At 38.1% G+C, this 19,999-nt stretch overlaps 1 protein-coding gene across 4 annotated transcripts in view; it reads left to right on the forward strand.

Moving 5' to 3' along the window:
- The window catches only part of FMN2 (formin 2), a 624,734-nt gene that overhangs the window by 592,746 nt on the left and 11,989 nt on the right, over positions 1–19,999 (forward strand). For 3 of the 4 annotated variants that reach the window (XM_070734020.1, XM_070734019.1, XM_070734018.1), the window contains one exon: positions 5,783–5,932. In XM_070734020.1, the coding sequence (XP_070590121.1) occupies positions 5,783–5,932 (150 nt within the window). Of the gene's footprint in view, positions 1–332; positions 494–5,782; positions 5,933–19,999 lie in introns of those variants that run through there. The other variant, XR_011557462.1, reaches the window with a different exon arrangement.

A 19,999-nucleotide genomic window follows, 5' to 3' on the forward strand; every position in this document is an offset into this window, starting at 1 on the left:
TGCCTTTTCTGGTTACAGTTTTGGAGGCTCAGGTTTGTAAGTGGAAAATGGTTCTTGAGAAGAGGCAAAAAATCTTGAACATCCATTCTTCTCTAGAAAAGTTCGTAAATAGAGGCGTTTGTAAATAGAGGTACCACTGTACTTTATAAGTAGATAAAGAGATATATAGATATTAGGTATGCAGTTGCATACACATACCATATAGATCAAAGATTGACATCAGATTGGAAAAAAAAGTTACCTGAAAGCAACTTTACAAAGCAAGCAAAAATAATTTTTAAAAGCTTCATAATCTAGTATGTTTATCAAAATCTATTCTTGTCTATGCATAGATCAGACCCAACGCCTTCCAATAGCAATTGCGGTGGTGCAGAATTTTGCAACTTTCCTGGAGATTTCACTAGACTGATCTCTTAATAAAATACTTACAATCTCTGATTGCGGCCAGCCCAAGCATCTGCTAATAAGGGGAGAAATTAGCTCTGCTTGCAAGGTAAGGTATAAAGGGCAACTCAATAGAACTTGCACTACTTCCAAGCACACTGATAAGCATTCCTGTAAGGGATGTCATTATTCATAACTTTTCAAGAAGTAGGGTATCAGGTCTTGCCACTGTGAATGCAACAGAATACCTTATACAACCAGACTTGAAATTTTGGGCTTAGACAATTTAGAACTACATCGCCTTCGGTCTGACCTAAGTGTAGTATGTAAAATTATCTGCTACAATGCCCTACCTGTCAGTGACTAATTCAGCTTCAACCGCAACAATACATAAGCACACAATAGATACAAACTTAACATAAACCACTCCAATTGCAGAAAATATGACTTCAGCAACAGAGTGGTCAATGTCTGGGATGCACTACCTGACTGTGGTTTCTTCCCCAAATCCCCAAAACTTTAATCGTAGGCTGTCTATCATTGACTATATATGCTTGACAAAATAAATATTTTCTTTTTTAAAGGCTCTCCTATGAGGAAAAGAAATAATATTTACGAGGGATGTTGCCATGCTCTCTATAGTGATAAAATGTTCACATCTGAACTCTCTGCTTAACTCGAATCATTTGCATTTAAAATATATACTTTTAGGCCTTGGTTTAGTCTGATCAATGTAGGGTCTTCCTGTGATGGTAACCAAGTAATGAAATTCATTTCATATAAATCAGGGCTCAATAGAGTACCCATATATCCCATATACCTTAAAATGAAGTTCAGATATTTCTCTATGAGTACAGCATTCTTAAGTGGCATTTAAAACATTTCAGTAAGAAATTGCCACCAAATTGCATTTAGGAATTTTTAGAATCTTTTTTTAAAAAAGAGTCCAAGCCAAGATATTCCCTTAGTGTTGTTGACTTTTGTTCTATTTTGGCACAAAATAATTCCCTTGCAGCCATGTACCCGAAGTGTTGTTAGTAGAATCTCTTCCACCCTTGTTTTCCTGGAGGTTGGTGGTGGGGTAGGTAGGAATCATCCCATTTGATTCTGCTGGATTTTCGTTCCACTACTTGTTCTGGAATTGAAGCCATAAAAAGCAAATATCAAGGCACTATCTTTATTTAGGAATATCTCAGTCTTGAATATGGGGGATCTGAGCTGCTTGGAAATCCTTGCAGGAGATATTTAGCCTCTGCCCTCCATAAACAAAATAGCAGGGTGAACAACCAAAGGCTCGGGTTTTTTTTTTCTAAGCAGGATTGAAAAGTCATGCTAGCTGAAGCAAAGCTGCTGACCTTTGCTGCTTCTATTAATCCCTAACAGCGACCTCCCCCACCTTCTGTGTTAGTGGTGGAAACATAGGTACGGCGTTCTAACCCTCAAGATAAGCATCTAAGCCAAGAGCTTTCAACCTCCTGCACTAGCTTTTCAAAGGCTGCTCTTCATTAGGAAGTGTCCTCACCAAAGGGACAAGTAATTAGCAAACCCATGACGAGAACTGTGGAGTTTTGGCTGGAAGTTTTTTCCTCTAATTACAACACTTCTACACCCTCCTAGCACTTCAGCAGTTTTCTATGTCAAGCCCTTGTACTTGGGAAATCATTGACCCTGGTTTTGTCCTCATCTTTGCCTTTTAAGGATTTATTTATTGAGCATTCGCTGCAGACAGTAAATAGGAGATGTTCTGTTTCCATTTTTATCTTATAACCTTCGCAAGCTTAGTTGTTTATAAGAAATGTGATAGCAATAAAATATTGCCATCTTTTTTCTTTAGTTTGCCTTACTTTAAGAGTTTTTTCCCCATTAACGCTTGTGTTGTTGTCAGAAATCTCTTTGTTTAAGTGGATTTCCTTTGATCGATTGCTCCTCAATACATTCCTAGTTTAATGAGTTTCTAAACTTTCAGTTGCTTCCAGTTTGCCCAACTGCCAGCAGTATAACATCCAGGAATTCACAGGAGAGATTTTTTTTATTCACTGCAAGATTCATAGGAAGACATGCCTGGGAATGATAGGATCCTTTATAATAGATTTGGGGTTTTATAGATCTGTGAGAAAGAAACACTTCAATGTACAAACAGGACGATAATAAAATAGCCTTGGAAGCCATCTGAAAATAGCTCTTGAAAAGTTGTGTCTTACTCTGCATCCTATATTTGTTAAAGACATTTCTACCCTGCTTTTTAACCTTTAAAAAAGCCTTCCAAAATAACAAAACAGTAAAATTAACTATTAAGCAAAATAAACAATTTCCCAATTTTCCAAAACTAAGATTAATGCAGACAGAGATAGAGGCAGAAGGGAAAAAAACAAGTTAGATCATAGCAAAAAGTCAAAGTAAAAAAATCTTACAGCTGCCAATTGTTTGCACCAAACCTGGAGAAATACCTTGATATAACTGTAGCAAAACTTAGAAAGGGTCATATTATATACATATGTTTTTCTGAAGTTTTGTTACCAGCCTTTGGAATTGATCACAGTTCATCTGCAGCTGTGCCTAAAACTAATCATGAATTGTTTGCTAAAAGAGACCCCTTCATTATACATGTAAATCAGGGATGGTTTTTAGCCGGTTCTCTCCGGATCGTGTGAATCGAGAGCGGCAACTGTGGGAGGCTCCACCCCTCCTCACCCAAACGTAATGCATGAGCCCTGCACATGGGCAGAAGACCTTGGGCATGCCCAGATGAGGCACGCAAACTCACATTTGTAAACTGGTAGGAAACTATATCTTGAAGTTAATCACTTTAGCAAAGTTCTTCTCAGAATGCATAGATTATGAATTCAAATGTTGTTTGTAAAGGTGCAAAATTCTTCTCTAGCTATAAAACTTTATTTTAAAATATTAGCAGCTTATTAAAAAAACAAATATATTTCCCTTCAAGTTCAGATATTTGCACTCTCTGTGTATCAGAACTAGTTTTTGAGAAGACAGCGGTGATAGTGTTCCAAACCTTGCATTCACTTCTCTGGTTTTTTTTCTTTCTTTTTTTAAATAAATGAATGCTGTGGAGTTGGTTTAATCACCATATATGGGAAACTTTCTCAGAACAAATGGAGGTGATTACTTTAAATGCAAGTTGCCTGCACTCACTTGATAAACAACTTAATTCCACAGGAACCCTGCTTCTAAGCCTCCTTGTATTCCAATCCCTAGTCTCCATATTTGTATATAAATGATATTTGTGTATTATTTTTGACAGCGTTCCAGTGTCTGATGTTTTGCATCTTACAAACAAGCTCACTTTTTGCAGAAGTGACCCAGCTGAGGACTTGATTATTTTTTTGTAGCTGTTTAGATAAAGGAATTCCGTTGGCAGTTAAATGTCTCCGTGTGTCTGAATCAGCTTTCTCTTCGTTCCCAGCAAGATTAGCAGTGATCTGTGCAAAAGCCTGCCTTTACCCTCTTTGATCACATAGTATTCTTAACAAAAGCTTTCATGTCTCCGGTAAATGTTGGTGCTATTTATCAAACTCATCAAGAATTTATTTGTCAGAATTTCAATCTACTCTATATTTTTAATATTGAAAAGGCTTGAGATGGAGAATTGTGGTTTATTGTTATCTTATATTTAAATGTGAAGCCTGGAGGGGCTTGTTTGAATGTGATGCTTTTAAACTTATATATTCTTGGGTAAATGTAGTGTTTGTCTGTGGTCCTAGCATATCATTCCGAGGTAGTTCCAGTTGATACATATACAGTGTTGTATAGGAAACATATGAAGTCTGAAAAAACACAATATATTTGTGGGAGAATTTGGTGATATTTAATGCTTCCACTTTCTGAATGAGCTGCACACTGATTGTTTAGGGAGAGAGTCCATAGTCATCCAGGTCATGGTTGTCCCAAAAGTGGTTTTTTCAAGAGGAAACTGGGCTTCCTTGTTTTTCTTTGAAGATGTTTCATTTCTCATTCTTCAGCTCTCAGCTGTAGAAGTTTCTTGGATGAGAACCGAAACATCTTCAAAGAAAAACAAGGAAGTGCAGTTGCCTCTTTTAAAAAAAAGCATCTTTTGGGACCGCATATTGATTGTAGTGTCTTTGAAAAGACCTAGAATATTGTTCATTTCCATGAGTTTGACTAAGTTTGGGAGAAGGGTTGTTTTCACCTGTCATAAATCAAGGCACAGAGTTGGAAGGCACCTTGGAAGTCTTCTAGTCCAACCCCCTGCTTGGGCAGGAGACCCTACACTACTTCAGACAAATGGTTATCCAACATCTTCTTAAAAACCTACAATTCACAACTTCTGGAGGCAAGCCATTCCACTGATGAATTGTTCAAACTATTTTCATAATTGTTCTAACTATTTCATAATTGTTTTGGGGATGGTTTGATTTGACTGGAGGACCTTTTCTCATTACTGTGGTATATATTTTATTGCGTGAGAATGATACAACTCTTCAGCAATCCTCAATTTTTAAGGCTGGTGGCCATATTTGGAATGTCATGGGCATTCATTCATTCATAAAATAGCTGACATAAAGAAGGGATCTATTTCATTGTCAAAAGTGGCTGCCATGGTGGCTTTGTAACTGATAAAGAATTCATTGACTAGAAAACAAATGGGTAACACTACAAAAACAAAAAACAGTAGGCTACTCAAGAATAAAAGTAGAAAGTAATGGTGGGATCTGAGCTTTTCTCATGCTTATATCCACAATATTAACAAAATAATATTTTCATAGAGGAAAAAAAGCATAATATCTGTTTGTACAAGCAACAAATATACAAGTATATAAGAAAAAAAAAACCCATTAAAAATCCTTATGTGTCCAATCACACTTGGCCAATAAAGAATTCTGTTCTATGCACGGAACAAATATTGCATGTTAGGCACAAAATTTAGCCAGCCATGCATATGTAACATTTTTCCCCTCATTATTTTTAACCTTGTTGGTCAGTGATGCTTTGCTACCCAGTGTGAGTTTATTTTTATTTATTGTTTTAATTGATTTTGTTAAAAAAAAACATCATGTGCTACAGGCAGACAGATTAAAAGCATACATGTTGTTGTATTAGCCATGAAATCACAACTGCAAGCATGACATTCATTGTAAAAGGATTGATATGCTATTAAAAAGTGATATAGCAATTTTTGGTTTTCTTGGTTTTAAAAACTGGTCCCATGCAATTTTTCAATGCAATTTTGCTTTCACAATCCCTTGCAGATACTAAATGTCAGTCTTTACCTTTGCTGAAACTGATTATAAAGATGAAGGGAATGATGAATGTATTCTAGGCAAATATAAAATAAGTTGTAAAAAGTATCATCTTCGTATGAGAGAAGCAGATGAAATAATATTAAATAAATACTTTCTGTCTTTGTTTCCTTTGATAGCTTTTTGGAGACTGCAGCATATTTCTATATGAAACCAAAAATGGGTGAAAAGGAGGTCTCCTTGAATGCTTTCTTCAGCATATGGCATGAATTCAGTTCTGATTTTAAAGAATTTTGGAAAAAAGAAAATAAACTTATTTTGCAAGAAAGGTAAGTAGCATCTAATAGACTTTATTTTTTTTCATAAATATATATATATCACATTTTGTTTGTTCAGTTTACAGATCTTGTCCAACTTTTTTACCTGTTACAATCGTTCTTAATTATGTTAGGTCTTATAAGTAACTCTATCTTAATACTATGCAATAAAGAACAGAATAAAAGCATTCAAAAGGTATTTGTTGTTTACGATTTATACTGCAATTTTGTATCATATTATACAAGAAATTTCTTCTGAATCCATTCGTGCCAATTACAGCACATATTTTTAAATTCATTAATTCTATTTCCCTTAAGTAAGTTTGTCATCTTGTCCATTTCTGCACATGAGTATATCTTGTCTATTATTAAGTTTGTATTAGGAGTCTGTTCGTTTCTCCATGTTTGCGCAATTCTAGTAGCTGTGTTTATATGAGTCAATAAGAAAAGTGTTTGCTTAGAGTATGATCTTTTCCAAATTCCAAGAAGCATGCCCTCGGGTGAATATTCTATTTCTTCCTTTGTCATTTCCTTGAGCCAATTGTGAATGGTTTCCCAGATTTTTTGAATTTTAGAGCAGGACCACCACATATGGAAAAAAGTGCCCTTTTCTTTTTTGCATTTCCAGCATATGTTTTGTAATGCTGGGTAAATCTTGGCTAAAGATTGGTAAATACCATCTGCATAGGAGCTTATAATAATTTTCTTTATATGCTGAGGATAGCATCTAATAGACTTTAAATGGTTAGAACATTTTTGGGAATTTTAGACTGGATCTTCCGACTGAGGGAAGGGATTTCTTTCTTTTTGTCATACATTTCTCATGTATGTAATCCTCAATTTACAACCACAACTGAGCCTAAAATTTCTATTGCTAGGTGAGACAGGTTTTCAGTGAATTTTAACTCATTTTACAACCTTTTTTGCTACAATTGAAAGTGAATCGCTGCAGTTGTTAAATGAGTAATGCAGTTCTGACTCCCCCATTGATTTTGTTTGTCAGAATGTTACAAAATGTTGACCACATGACCCTGGATACTGCAACTGTCATAAATAGGCATCACATGAGTGTGGATATGCTACAATGGTTGTAAATGTGAAAAGCACTCATAAGTCACTTTTTTCAGTGGCATCATCATCATCATCATCATCATAACAACAACAACAACAACAACAATAATAATAATAATAATAATAATAATAATAATAATTTATTAGATTTGTATGCCGCCCCTCTCCGAAGACTTGGGGCGGCTCACAACATAACATCAATACAATATAAGTACAAATCTAATATTAAAACATTTAAAAAGCTAATAAAGCCCTTCATGGCATCAGACCAGAATACCTCCGGGACTGCCTTCTGCTGCACGAATCCCAGTGACCAGTTAGGTCCCACAGAATTGGCCTTCTCTGGGTCCCGTCGACTAAACAATGTCATCTGGCGGGACCCAGGGGAAGAGCCTTCTCTGTAGCGGCCCCGACCCTCTGGATCCAACTCCCCCCGGAGATTAGGATTGCCCTCACCCTCCTTGCCTTTCATAAACTCTTCAAAAACCCAACTGTGCCGTCAGGCATGGGGGAATTGAGACATCTCCCCCAGACCTATATAGTTTATGCATGGTATGTTTGTGTGTATGTTTTGCTTTTTAAATAAGGGTTTTTTAGATATTTTAAATTTTAGATTTGTTATACATTTTTTAAATTAACGCTGTAAGCTGCCCCGAGTCTACGGAGAGGGGCAGCATACAAATCTAATAAATAAATAAATAATTTAAAACACAATTTTAACTTTGAATGGTCCCTAAATGAACTGTTGTAAGTCAAGGACTACTTGTTTTGTGATTGTTTGCAGACAGGAAAGCTTGGTTGTAACTGAAGAAAGCAATAGATAAATCTGAAAGTAAAAATAAATGATAACAGCTAGTAGGCTTATTGACCTTCAGATTTTGTCATCATGAAAATAGTAAAGGATATCTAAACATTTCAAATTCTAGAAAATTTACTAGAGACTCCTTATTTCTATGTTAAAATCTCCATCAAAGATTATAGTGGAATCTTTGTCTGTTAAAACACATGCTATAATTTATATGTTCTCTGTTATGCTGCCATAGAACATGTTGTACTCTTCTTACAACAGCATAATATTGCTAAATATCCTGGCAAGATTTTACTCTGAGATAAGATTCCAAAACATCACTGTTTATACCTGGAAAATACCAGAGCAAATTTGTCTATTTTAAAATCTCTCTTTGCTATGTCTTCTCCCAAGATTTTCTAAGTTTATCATATTGTGCCATACATCTTAAAGCTATTATATTTATTTTAAATTTATAATTAGTAAATGTTGAGCAGGAGGAGGAGGAGGAGGCTGGAAACCATACCAAAACTCGAGGGGCACATATGGTCTCTCCACCTTCTCCAGTGTCTGTTGACAAGACTTGCTACCCAGTCTAGTTTGTACTGCAAAACACCAGATATAGAATGGTCTGTGTCTTGAAATAACATGCTGCTGAGGCATGTGCATTTTGCATTAGTTTATCTGTTAGTGGATATATACAGTATATATCCAGAGTAATATATATTATTGAAGTGATCAATTATATATGCATACATATACATATACATACATATACATACATAAAGAGCCGGGGTGGCGCAGCAGGTAGAGTGCTGTACTGCAGGCCACTGAAGCTGCCTTTAGATCTGGAGGTCAGCAGTTCAAATCTCATCACTGGCTCAAGGTTGACTCAGCCTTCCATCCTTCCGAGGTGGGTAAAATGAGGACCCGGATTGTGGGGGCAATAGCCTAGCTCTGTTAAAAAAGTGCTATTGCTAACATATTGTAAGCCGCCCTGAGTCTAAGGAGAAGGGCAGCATAAAAATTGAATAAATAAATAAATAAATATATTACAATTATATATATATATATAATGGCAGTTACAAACATTCCATATTTACAGCAACACGAAGCTTAAAACTTCAGCCTGATGATGGTGAATGTGATTTCACCGAAACGTCGCATAGACATGCAAAATATTACACAGGGCAAAACCCGAACTCAGAACAATCTACATATATATATATATATATATATATATATATATATATATATATATGTTTTTTCTTATGTCGGATGACCCTGGTATATTTCCAAGGAACGTCACAGCTCCTCTTTTTTTTGCCTATAGGCCCAGCCCAGGGCCACTGCAAGGCAGTAATATATCTATAGCCGACAAACTATATTTTGTATGTGTTAAATGTTTATAGCTGGAATTTAAAATTAAGGGAGACCAGGATAGATCTATTTCGGCCTTATTAGGCCTCATCAGCTGGCCACACCCATTCTTTTACTGGGATTCGATCTGCTTTACAATGCAGAAGCTTCCCAGATCGAATCCCAGTAAAAGAATGGGTGTGGCCAGCTGATGAGGCCTAATAAGGCCGAAATAGATCTATCCTGGTCTCCCTTAATTTTAAATTCCAGCTATAAACATTTAACACATATATATATATATATATATATATATATATATATATATATATATATATATATATATATATATATATATATATACAGTGATCCCTCGATTAGCGCGGGGGTTACGTTCCAAGACCTCCCGCGCTAATCGATTTCCGCGTTATAGTGGTGCGGAAGTAAAAAACACCATCTGCGCATGCGCACCATTTTTTTCATGGCCGCACATGCGCAGATGGTGGAGTTTGCGTGTGGGCGGCGGGGAAGACCAAGGGAAGATTCCTTCGGCCGCCCAACAGCTGATCTGCTCCGCAGCGTGGAAGCAGCGAGGAGCCGAAGATGGGGTTCCCCCGTTGCCCAGGCAAAGGGGAAACCCCATCTTCGGCTCCTCGCTGCTGCCGCGCTGCGGAGCGGATCAGGTGTTGGGCGGCTGAAGGAACCTTCCCTTGGTCTTCCCGCCGCCCAGGCAAAGGGGAAACCCCAAGATCGCTTGCCGCTTGCCGCTTGCCGTATTGCAGCTTGGAGCCTTGCTTCGCCTCCTTCGCTGCAATACGGCAAGCAGCAAGCGGCAAGCGATCTTGGGGTTTCCCCTTTGCCTGGGCGGTGCTGGGGCCATGCGGAGCCGCTCATCTAGGGGGGCGTGGACCGGCAAGGTGCCCTCCGCTCTCTCTCTTTCTCTCCCTGTTACCGGTGTGGTATAAGAGAGAGAAAGAGAGAGAAAGGAGGGCGACTTGCCAGTCCACGCCCCCCTGGATGAGCGGCCCCGCATGGCCCCAGCGCCGGACTCCACCGTTGCCTCCGCCCTTGTTCGGCTCTGCAGCTGAGAGGCCACGTCCACCCCCTCCTCGGTGTCCCCGGCACCCAGCGTCCCCACGCCACCTCCACCTCCTGGTAATGCGCCTGACCTCTGCCTCTCTCTTTCTCTCTCATATACCACGCCGGCAACAGGGAGAGAAAGAGAGAGAAAAATGATAGAAAAAAGTGGAGAAAAAAAGAGAAATAAGAAAATGATTGAAGCAGAGAATGACAGGAAAGAAAGAGAAAGAGACAGAGAAGTGACTCTTGGTGATGACGTATGACATCATCGGGTGGGAAAAACCATGGTATAGCAAAAAAACCGTGGAGTATTTTTTAATTAATATTTTTTGAAAAACCGTGTTGTAGCGTTTCGCACTAATCGAGACCGTGCTAATCGAGGGATCACTGTATATATATATATATATATATATATATATATATATATATATATATATACATACATATATACATATATACATATATATATATATATATATATATGTTATATATATATATATGTAATATATATATATATATATGTATATGTATGTATATGTATGTGTATATACACATACCTATATGTATTTGTATATATATATACATATATATATACATACATATATATATGTATATGTTTGTATATGTATGTGTATATACACATACATATATGTATTTGTATATATATATACATATATATATACATACATATATATATACATACATATATATATATGTATGTATGTATGTATGTATGTATATACATACATACATATATGTGTGTGTGTCACATGTTTTTGCTGAATTTTAAAATTAAGGAAAACTAGGATAGTACTATTTCGGCCTTGTTCTGGCCTCATCAGCTAGCCTTAGCCATATCCAACAGGAAAAAAACCCTATATATAATGTGTGTGTGTATATATATATATGTAGATTGTTCTGAGTTCGGGTTTTGCCCCATGTAATATTTTGAGCGTCTATGCGACTTTTCGGTGAAATCACATTCACCATCATCAAGCTGAAGTTTTAAGCTTCGTGTTGCTGTAAATATGGAATTTACAGCAACACGAAGCTTAAAACTTCAGCCTGATGATGGTGAATGTGGTTTCACCGAAATGTTTTTATGTACTCATTGTTAAGACAGAAAATTGGCCAGGAATATTTTGAAAAAGTTAAAAAGACCTATTTCATCCCATTTAAAAAATGAATACGTGGATAAAGTTTTCCTGTTTAATTTTTTTTCCCAACAGAAAGACTAATTTTTTTTGTGGAAAGAAAAGGTGGAATAAGCTTTTATTCCTACATATTATTACTAAATGTTTTCTTAATTCATTGTCAAAGGAAGCATCCTCCACTTTCTATTTTTGAACAGTGGGAATAGATAGGCAAAGAATATGAAGCATTAGTTCTGCTGCTTGAATGTATCAGCACCAACCATTCCCGGACAGCACTCTAGGTGATTTGCAGCTGTTGCTCAGTTCATTTCCTTAACAGCATAAAACTTAAGTAAGTTTATGATAATTATTTTGTTTTTATACTAAGACTCTTGGGGTGCATTGGCCCTGAGGTCGTAAAAGACATGCTCTCAGATTTACAGAATCCTGAGTCCAAAATATATTTCAAATTAGCAAAACTAAAAGATTTCAATTGCTGTAACTCTAAATTCAATCCCAATTGCTCTCACCAAAACTTTTATCATTTAAGCAGAACAGTTTGGGGGAGGAAGGTCAGTCACTATTATTAAAATAATTAGGAACTGCAAGCTTTTGCAAATCGCTCAGTTCTCCCAGTCTATCACAATTTAACTTCAGCTTTCCCAACACAAATAATTCAAAACAATAGATGTGTAAGAGGTTCATGTTCATGTATCTGTTGAGCTCTTAGTTATTTGTCTCAAGATATGCAGCCATATTATTTCAACATAATGTCTTTGTGTATTATTTTAATTGACAGTGCTATTTTGAACTCAGAAGACTATAGAATCCTCAGTACAATAGCATTCATTTCAACGGTTTTTATTTTCAGTTTTTCCACCCTATTCTATCTTATGGTTTATAAAAAGTTCTTATGGCTTATAAAACTGCAACGATGAAATTTTACTTATACCAAAGATGAAGCTATAAAGTAACAATATGGATCATATCAGTTGGAAATCAGTAAAAAGTTATTGGCCACTAAAAAAATGGTTAACAAAAAGTTTTGAAAGTAACTGCCAAAGATGATTAGACCAGCCTGATGCCCTCCAGATACTGTCAATTCTGACAATCCATTAATAGAAATGTTTTGTGGGCACCAAGTTACCTGAGGTAGATGGATCTTTAGTACCTATTTTACTTGATTTTCTAACCTATCATCATTTTAATATTTCCAGTTATTCTAGTACAGAGGGAATAGGGAAAAGCCTTGAAGGACAGGAGGAAAATTGGGGCTTGAGCCCATTTCAAGGAACTAATTTGATTAAATATGTCAGTCAGGCCCCTCTCCAGCTTAGACAAAGATAAAGTGAGGGAGAGAATGAATCAAGTTCAGACTTGAAAGATTCTATAACTGTAGCTGTTACAATGTTACTTACTGCTATGTTATTGGAAGACTCCCCAGGTTCAAAATCCCAGTAAGGGTATGGCTAGCTGATGAGAGCAAAAATAGCTTGAAATAGATCTATACTAGTCTGCCTTGAAATGGCCCTGGGTTGGGCCTAGAGGCAAAAAGGAGATGTGACGTTCCTTCAATATACCAGGGTGATCCAACAGAAAAAACACATACACATATATATACATTACCTACCTACCTTCCTACCTACCTGCGTGCATGCATACATACATACATACATACATACATACATACATACATACATACATACATTTCCGTATATTTTCATGGGTACAGGCATGAAGGTCTTGGCATATTTGGGTTTCTTCCCATGTAGGATTCAGACTTTTCTGGCAACGTTTTGACAAGGTCCCACTCATCATCTTCAGGCTGGTGCTTCTGTCCTGTGGGCTTGTGGTCTGGTCTTGTGTTTATGGTGTTTGTCGGTTTGCTTTGTGTGCAAGTCAGAGGGGGCTGCAACAGTTGGGAGCACTGCTGTAGTTTGGCTTCTGAGTGGTGGTTGTATTTGGTCTGTAGGATGGGTGTGGGTTTGGGTCTGGTGGAGGGGATTGGTAGTAGTGTCTTGTGTTGTTCTGAGTCTGGTTTCAGTTTGTATGGCTGGGATACGTTTGTTTTAAGGGAGACTAGAATAGATAGATAGATAGATAGATAGATAGATAGATAGATAGATAGATAGATAGATAGATAGATAGATATTGTTCTGAGTTCGGGTTTTGCCCCGTGTAATGTTTTGAGTGTCTATGCGACGTTTTGGTGAAATCACATTCACCATCATCAGGCTGAAGTTTTGAGCTTCATGCTGTTGTACAACAGCACGAAGCTCAAAACTTCAGCCTGATGATGGTGAATGTGATTTCACCAAAACGTCGCATAGACACTCAAAACATTACACGGGGCAAAACCCGAACTCAGAACAATCTACATACATATACCTGTGAAAATCTACGAAAACATATATATATATATATATATATATATATATATATATATATATATATATATGTGTGTATGTGTATGTGTATGTGTATGTGTATGTGTATGTGTATGTGTATGTGTATGTGTATGTGTATGTGTATGTGTATGTGTATGTGTATATGTGTATATGTGTATATGTGTGTATGTATATATATATATATATATATATATATATATATATATATATATATATATATATATATATATTGTGTGTGTATCTGTGTGTGCGTGTATGTTTGAATTCCTTTAGTAGTATGTATTACATTTCTCCCCAGAAATGGAAGCAAATAATTAATGACATGAATTTTTACTAAAGCCAAACACCTTGTTGCTTTATTTCACTGTATCAATATGATGATTATATTCAGATTCAGTAGAATCTCAAGCTACTGTTTAGCAAAGCATGGACACTTCCTCATTGACATCATATCCGAATGGTGCACCTGCTGTCTGTATTTTAACTTTGCTCTGGAACCTTTGACCTTTTTCTCTTCTCCAGAATTTTATTTTAAATGCAGGGGGCTTTTTTAAAAAACACAATTCAGAGTGGTATGCGCTGAATCTTTGAGTAACCAGATATTGCTTGCATGAACAATGGCTTACATTCCAGTCATTCATAATACATGAGGGTATCCAAAGGTTTACTTAGCTCAACATTGACAGCAATGGAGTGTGACTGCACTCTGTTCTTTTAGTAGTCATCATTATTCTTCACTTTTGGCTAAGAGAGAACAACTTATCCTTCTTACTTGATGGCAGGAATCTTAATTGCTCATTCCAAGGTTCCCTAACCCCTTTATCCCCTACCATTTCTCTTGTGTTTTAGGCAGGGTGTGAATTGAAAGGGGAAGATTTTATTCCTGAAATGAACAGCATCTCTTAGGTCTCTGGAAGAGCGACTGCATTTCTGATCACATCTTTCTTTGCAGCAGAAGAAACATATGTCCTTGCACTTTCTCAGTACTAATAACTGTTATCCCTGCTACAGCAAAAGATTTAGAAAACTTGAAGTGAAGGTTTTAACTAAAATGCTGACATTCTTGTGGACAGAATATTGCATTAATACAGATCATTCCTTAGGAACCCAATAACGCATTTTGTAGAATTTGCTATAAAGGTTCCTGTTGTTTGTTTGTTTGTTTCATAATAGCAATCTGCTATTATCTTCTGATTGACAATTCTATATTTATTTTTAGGCCTTATGCCACATGGATAGCATATTATTGATTTTTTTTAAAAAAAAAATTCAGTGTAGGATGGCTTAACACAAATATATTAACAGTGCAGAAGATGCAATCCGGAATAATTTTAAATACTTTCAGAAAGCATCTTGCAGATCTTTCAAAGAAGTCGTAAGTAATTATGGCAACCATTGGGAGACAGATTACTAAGTGTTGTCTCACCAGAATATTCAGGCTTGTCATGCTGAAAAATTGCTGAAGGAAGATACCAAAAGAAAACTATCCCTGACTTAATGCTTGTTGAGTTAATGAAAAGGAAGTAGCAGAAATGTGGTACTGGGAGAACTGGCTGTAATAATAAAGTGTCTGAAAACTTAAATTTAAGACTAAAGACTAAAACTAAAATTTAGTCCTTAAAAAGGACTAAGATTTAACAGATACATAGCTTGGACTGGAAGTGGATTTTAATAAATACAGAATAATGCTAAGTAGGATTCCATGTCAAGGAAAAACTAATGAACAAAATAACTCTAAGGATTAGATATTCTCAAGAAAGGAGGCCTAAAGGTGCTTTTTCAAGAGGCAACTGGAGTTTCTTGTTTTTCTTTAAAGATATGTTACTTCTCATCCAAGAAGCTTATTCAGCTCTGAAGAAGCTTCTTGGATGAGAAGCAAAATGTCTTCAAAGAAAAACAAGAAGGTCCAATTGCCTCTTGAAAAAGCACCTTTGGGACAACTATCTATCTATCTATCTATCTATCTATCTATCTATCTATCTATCGATCGATCTATCTATCTATCTATCTATCTATCTATCTATCTATCTATCTATCTATTTATTTATTTTGTCCAATACACAATGAGGGTTTTAGTGGGTATATATCTATATACACATAATAAAATACATGATGAAGGTTATAGAGGAGATACTCATAGTAAAATATATCTAAGAAATAATAGAAAAGAAGATTTAGTAATAGAACATATCAATGAAAGAATAGAAGAAGAGATATAGGAATAGAAGAAAGGTATAGGAGATATAGGAGAGCAATAGGACAGGGGACGGAAGGCACTCTACTGCACTTGTACTCGCCCCTTACTGACCTCTTAGGAATCTGGATAGGTCAACCGTGGATAATCTAAGGGTAAAGTGTTGGAGGTTTGGGGATGACACTATGGAGTCCGGTAATGAGTTCCACACTTCGACAACTCGGTTACTGAAGTCATATTTTTTACAGTCAAGTTTGGAGCGGTTAATATTAAGTTTAAATCTGTTGTGTGCTCTTGTGTTGTTGTGGTTGAAGCTGAAGTAGTTGCCGACAGGCAGGACATTGCAGCATATTATCTTGTGGGCAATACTTAGATCTTGTTTAAGGCGTCTTAGTTCTAAACTTTCTAGGCCCAGGATGACTGAGAATCTCCATAGACACTAAGAAAGGAGGAACTATACTAAGTGATTCCTGTGTAGGAGAAAAACAGAAAAGAATCAAAAGAAGTGTGGTTGACTGAAGAGTTTAGTGATTTTCTGCAATTTCAAAAGAATAAGGATGTCTTCAAGGAAAATGATAAAGTTCAAAATGTCCTAGAAAAGTGGCATGTATTCTAATAGAAAATTTGAAAGGATAAAGTTAAACAGCCAGGTTGATAGAGACATGATCAGGAAATATTTATTTTTAATGAGTCCAGGTCTCTAGAGTTAGATGAATTTCATCCTAAGCACTGAAGAAATCAATAGAAATCATGGCATTCAAATTATGGGAAACAGTGTTCTACTCTATGTTGGTCAAGATCCATTTCAAGTATGATGTCCCCCTCTGATCATCAAAGCTGAAAAAAGAATGAGATCAAGGGAAGCCAAAGGTTTATCAAGGAATAGAAACTAAGTTCTAGAAAAAGTAATTGAAAAGACTTGTATGCTTATGCTGAGGTATATAAATACTGAAGAATGTTTTGATAACATTGTTATCAGCAAAGAGAATGCCAGGATTTGCATATTGTTGTAGATCAGCGTTTCCCGACCGGTGTGCCGTGGCACACTAGTGTGCCGCGAGACATGGCCAGGTGTGCCGCGAGAAGCTCCAGCTGGGCGGGGTGCTGCCGGCGCCCCTGCCTGAGTGTCGTCCTGTGGATGGTCTTGGGCTTCACAGTCGCTTCCTGGTTCCCTCTCCTCCCACCGCCTGTGTCTCCCGCCGTCGCCTCCCACCAAGCCATTGCCCGTTGCCGTGGGTTCCCCTCCGTCCAGCTCAGCCACGCTGCCGTAGAAAGCACAGAGGTTATTGCCACCGCTTCTGCCTCCACTCAGGGAGCCACCGTGGTCACCGCGCCTTTTCCTCTCGCTCAGCTCAACCACGATGGCTCCCTGAGTGGAGGCAGAGGTGGCGGCAATAACCTCTGCACTTTCTATGGCAGCGTGGCTGGGCTGCCTGGAAGGAAGCGGCAGCTCCGAGGAATGAGGCGCTGGCGGTAGACACAGGCGGAGGGAGGAGAGGGAACCAGGAAGCAACCGTAAAGCCCAAGACCAGCCACAGGACGACCTTCAGCCAGGGGCACCGGGACCGCACGCAGCCATGGTGGGAGCAGCATGAGAAAGAGAGGAATCTATCCCACGAGGAGATGCCCACTAAGCTGCAGGTCCCGCTGCCGTTGCCTTCTTTCCCTCCGCCTCTTTCTCCTCATGCAGCCTGAGCCCGCCTTTGCAAGTCCGCCCTGGCTTTCGCTTTACCCCATGATTTCCCCGCAATTTCATCCAGGCCACCTCTTGCCTCCTTTTGAACTGCGGGGAAATCTGCGGGCGAAGCAAAAGCCAGGGCAGGAGAGAAGCGCGGGGGTGGGGAAGGAAGAGAGCCCGTCAGCGCTTCCCCTCCGCCAAGCTGCCTGCTTGTCCTCGCGCCTCGTTGCTACCTCCTGCCTTTTTCCAGGGGGATTGGGGGTGGCTGCAGCGGCTTCTCGTCCTCCTCATCGGGCTGCTAACGCCCGCCCGGCCCCTCTTGCATGCAGTCCCTTCACCGAGCGCTTTTTTCTTCTCACAGCTGAGGCAGGATTTGGAATGTCGGGGGTGTGTGCATGCGGGCTCCGCATCCCCCTGCCACCCGGAACATTTAAAATAAGAAAAACCTTCGCCGGCCTCCGCAGAGAAGAAAGAAAGAGAGAGAAAGAGAGAGAGAGCAAGAGAGACATAGCAAGAGAGGCAGAGAGAGAGAGACAGAGACAGAGAAAGAGAAAGAGAGAGAAAGAAAGAGAGCTAGCAAGAGAGAGAGAAAGAGAGAGAAAGAAAGAAAGAGAGAGAATGAAAGAGAGATAGCAAGAGAGGCAGAGAGAGCAAGGGAGAGAGGAAAGACATATAGGGAGGGAAGGAGGGAGAGAGAAAGAGAGCAAAAAAGAGAGGAAGAAAGAAAGAGGGATGGAGAGAGAGAAAGAAGGGAAGGAAGGAAGAGAGAGAAAGAGTGAGGGAGAAATAGAGCGAAATGGAGGAAGATTTTTTTTTGTCAAAACTTTTCTTTAGCCCCCCCCCTCCCCATTCAGTGTTCCCCAGGATTTTGAAAATATGAATAATGTGCCGCGGCTCAAAAAAGGTTGGGAAACACTGTTGTAGATCATAGGTGCCAGAATGATGGGCTTAAATTACAAGAAAGCTGAGTCCAATTAAATGTTGACCTTGCTATCCAAACACCAAAATATAATTTGCCCATGGACTCACTTGTCTAGAGAAGCAGTAGACTTCCAGTTATAAAATAAGCTTAATCAGGCTAAATGGTTCTTTGTCAGGAATATTCAATATTTCTGATCTAAATCAGGGCTGCCAAACTCCCCATGGGCTGGTTATGTTACACACTGGCCATACCCACGCCCAGTTTAGCGAAGGGAGAGGGAAGTCCCAATACATCACATGATGCTGTCGTGATGATGTGAGTTTGACACCCCTGATTTAAATCATCCCCAACATAGTATGTAAAGCAGTACCTATGAAGGCATCTAGAGCACTGTCTAGCCTAGCAGTATATATTCCTTAAATTAATTATTGAATTTATAGAAAATCTTCTGGGAACTCATTTGGACCCCCGAGAACATAATGATTCCCTTTTGGCAAGATATTCAAACAGTTAATGCTTAGTTGAGTTAAATTTTTTAATCCCATTTCAGTCAGATCCCAGTCTGATTAGATATTGTTGCCTCCAAACGTTCAGTTGAATCGTTTTACATTTGAAATGTGTGTAAACCATTTTATACCAGCCAGAAATTAGATAACTGATTTGTACTCGTTGAAACATTTGATTTATCCACAGGAGTAGACATATATACAGCACGTTGTGATTATCCAGATTCAGCATGGATTACTTGGGTTAGTTATACCTCTCCCCAAACATTTGCAATTAGATTAACTAAAGCTGATAAAAGCACCAGTATCTTTAGTCATGATGGCAGATTTAAGGAAGAGAATGTGGAGACAGTATTGAAGATCTTGTTAATCTCTTTCCTGAAACCTTTTCTTCTCATTTCCGCCTCGTTATGGCAATTGCACCAAATAAAGTGAAGACATGGCCATAATATTTTTATAATGCTTGCTCTCTTAGTGAAAATTATACAGGCTTCTATATCCACAAACTATTCTTATCTTGCACTAGAGTCCAGTTCAAGATATTTTTAAGCTGAAAATAAAAAGTCTGAAAATCACTAATTTTCCCAAATTGTATATCCCTAAATGTAATGCAAATCACATTTAATCACATTTCACCAAGTCTATCGCAGATTGAATCAAAAATATCCAAACGCTTTCCGCTATCAACTTCCAAAATATCAATCCCATGATGTATCTGGGACTTGCTTTGCTATAAAAGTTGCCTCCTCCTTCAGGAATAACAGTTAAGCTGGCACCTGGTGTGTCATGTTGTACTTCTAGATGAAAGCGTAGATTCCTGGCCAATACGTCTCCACAGCTCATTGATCTCCCTCTGAAGAAAGGCTGGTATGTCTCCCTACAGATTACTCGGCAGGATGATTTAAGGCTTGCTGTTGAACGATTTAAAGTCTGGCATTGTGTAG

This window comes from Erythrolamprus reginae, chromosome 1 (genome assembly GCF_031021105.1).
Source record: "Erythrolamprus reginae isolate rEryReg1 chromosome 1, rEryReg1.hap1, whole genome shotgun sequence".
In the NCBI taxonomy this organism is placed as follows: domain Eukaryota; kingdom Metazoa; phylum Chordata; class Lepidosauria; order Squamata; family Dipsadidae; genus Erythrolamprus; species Erythrolamprus reginae.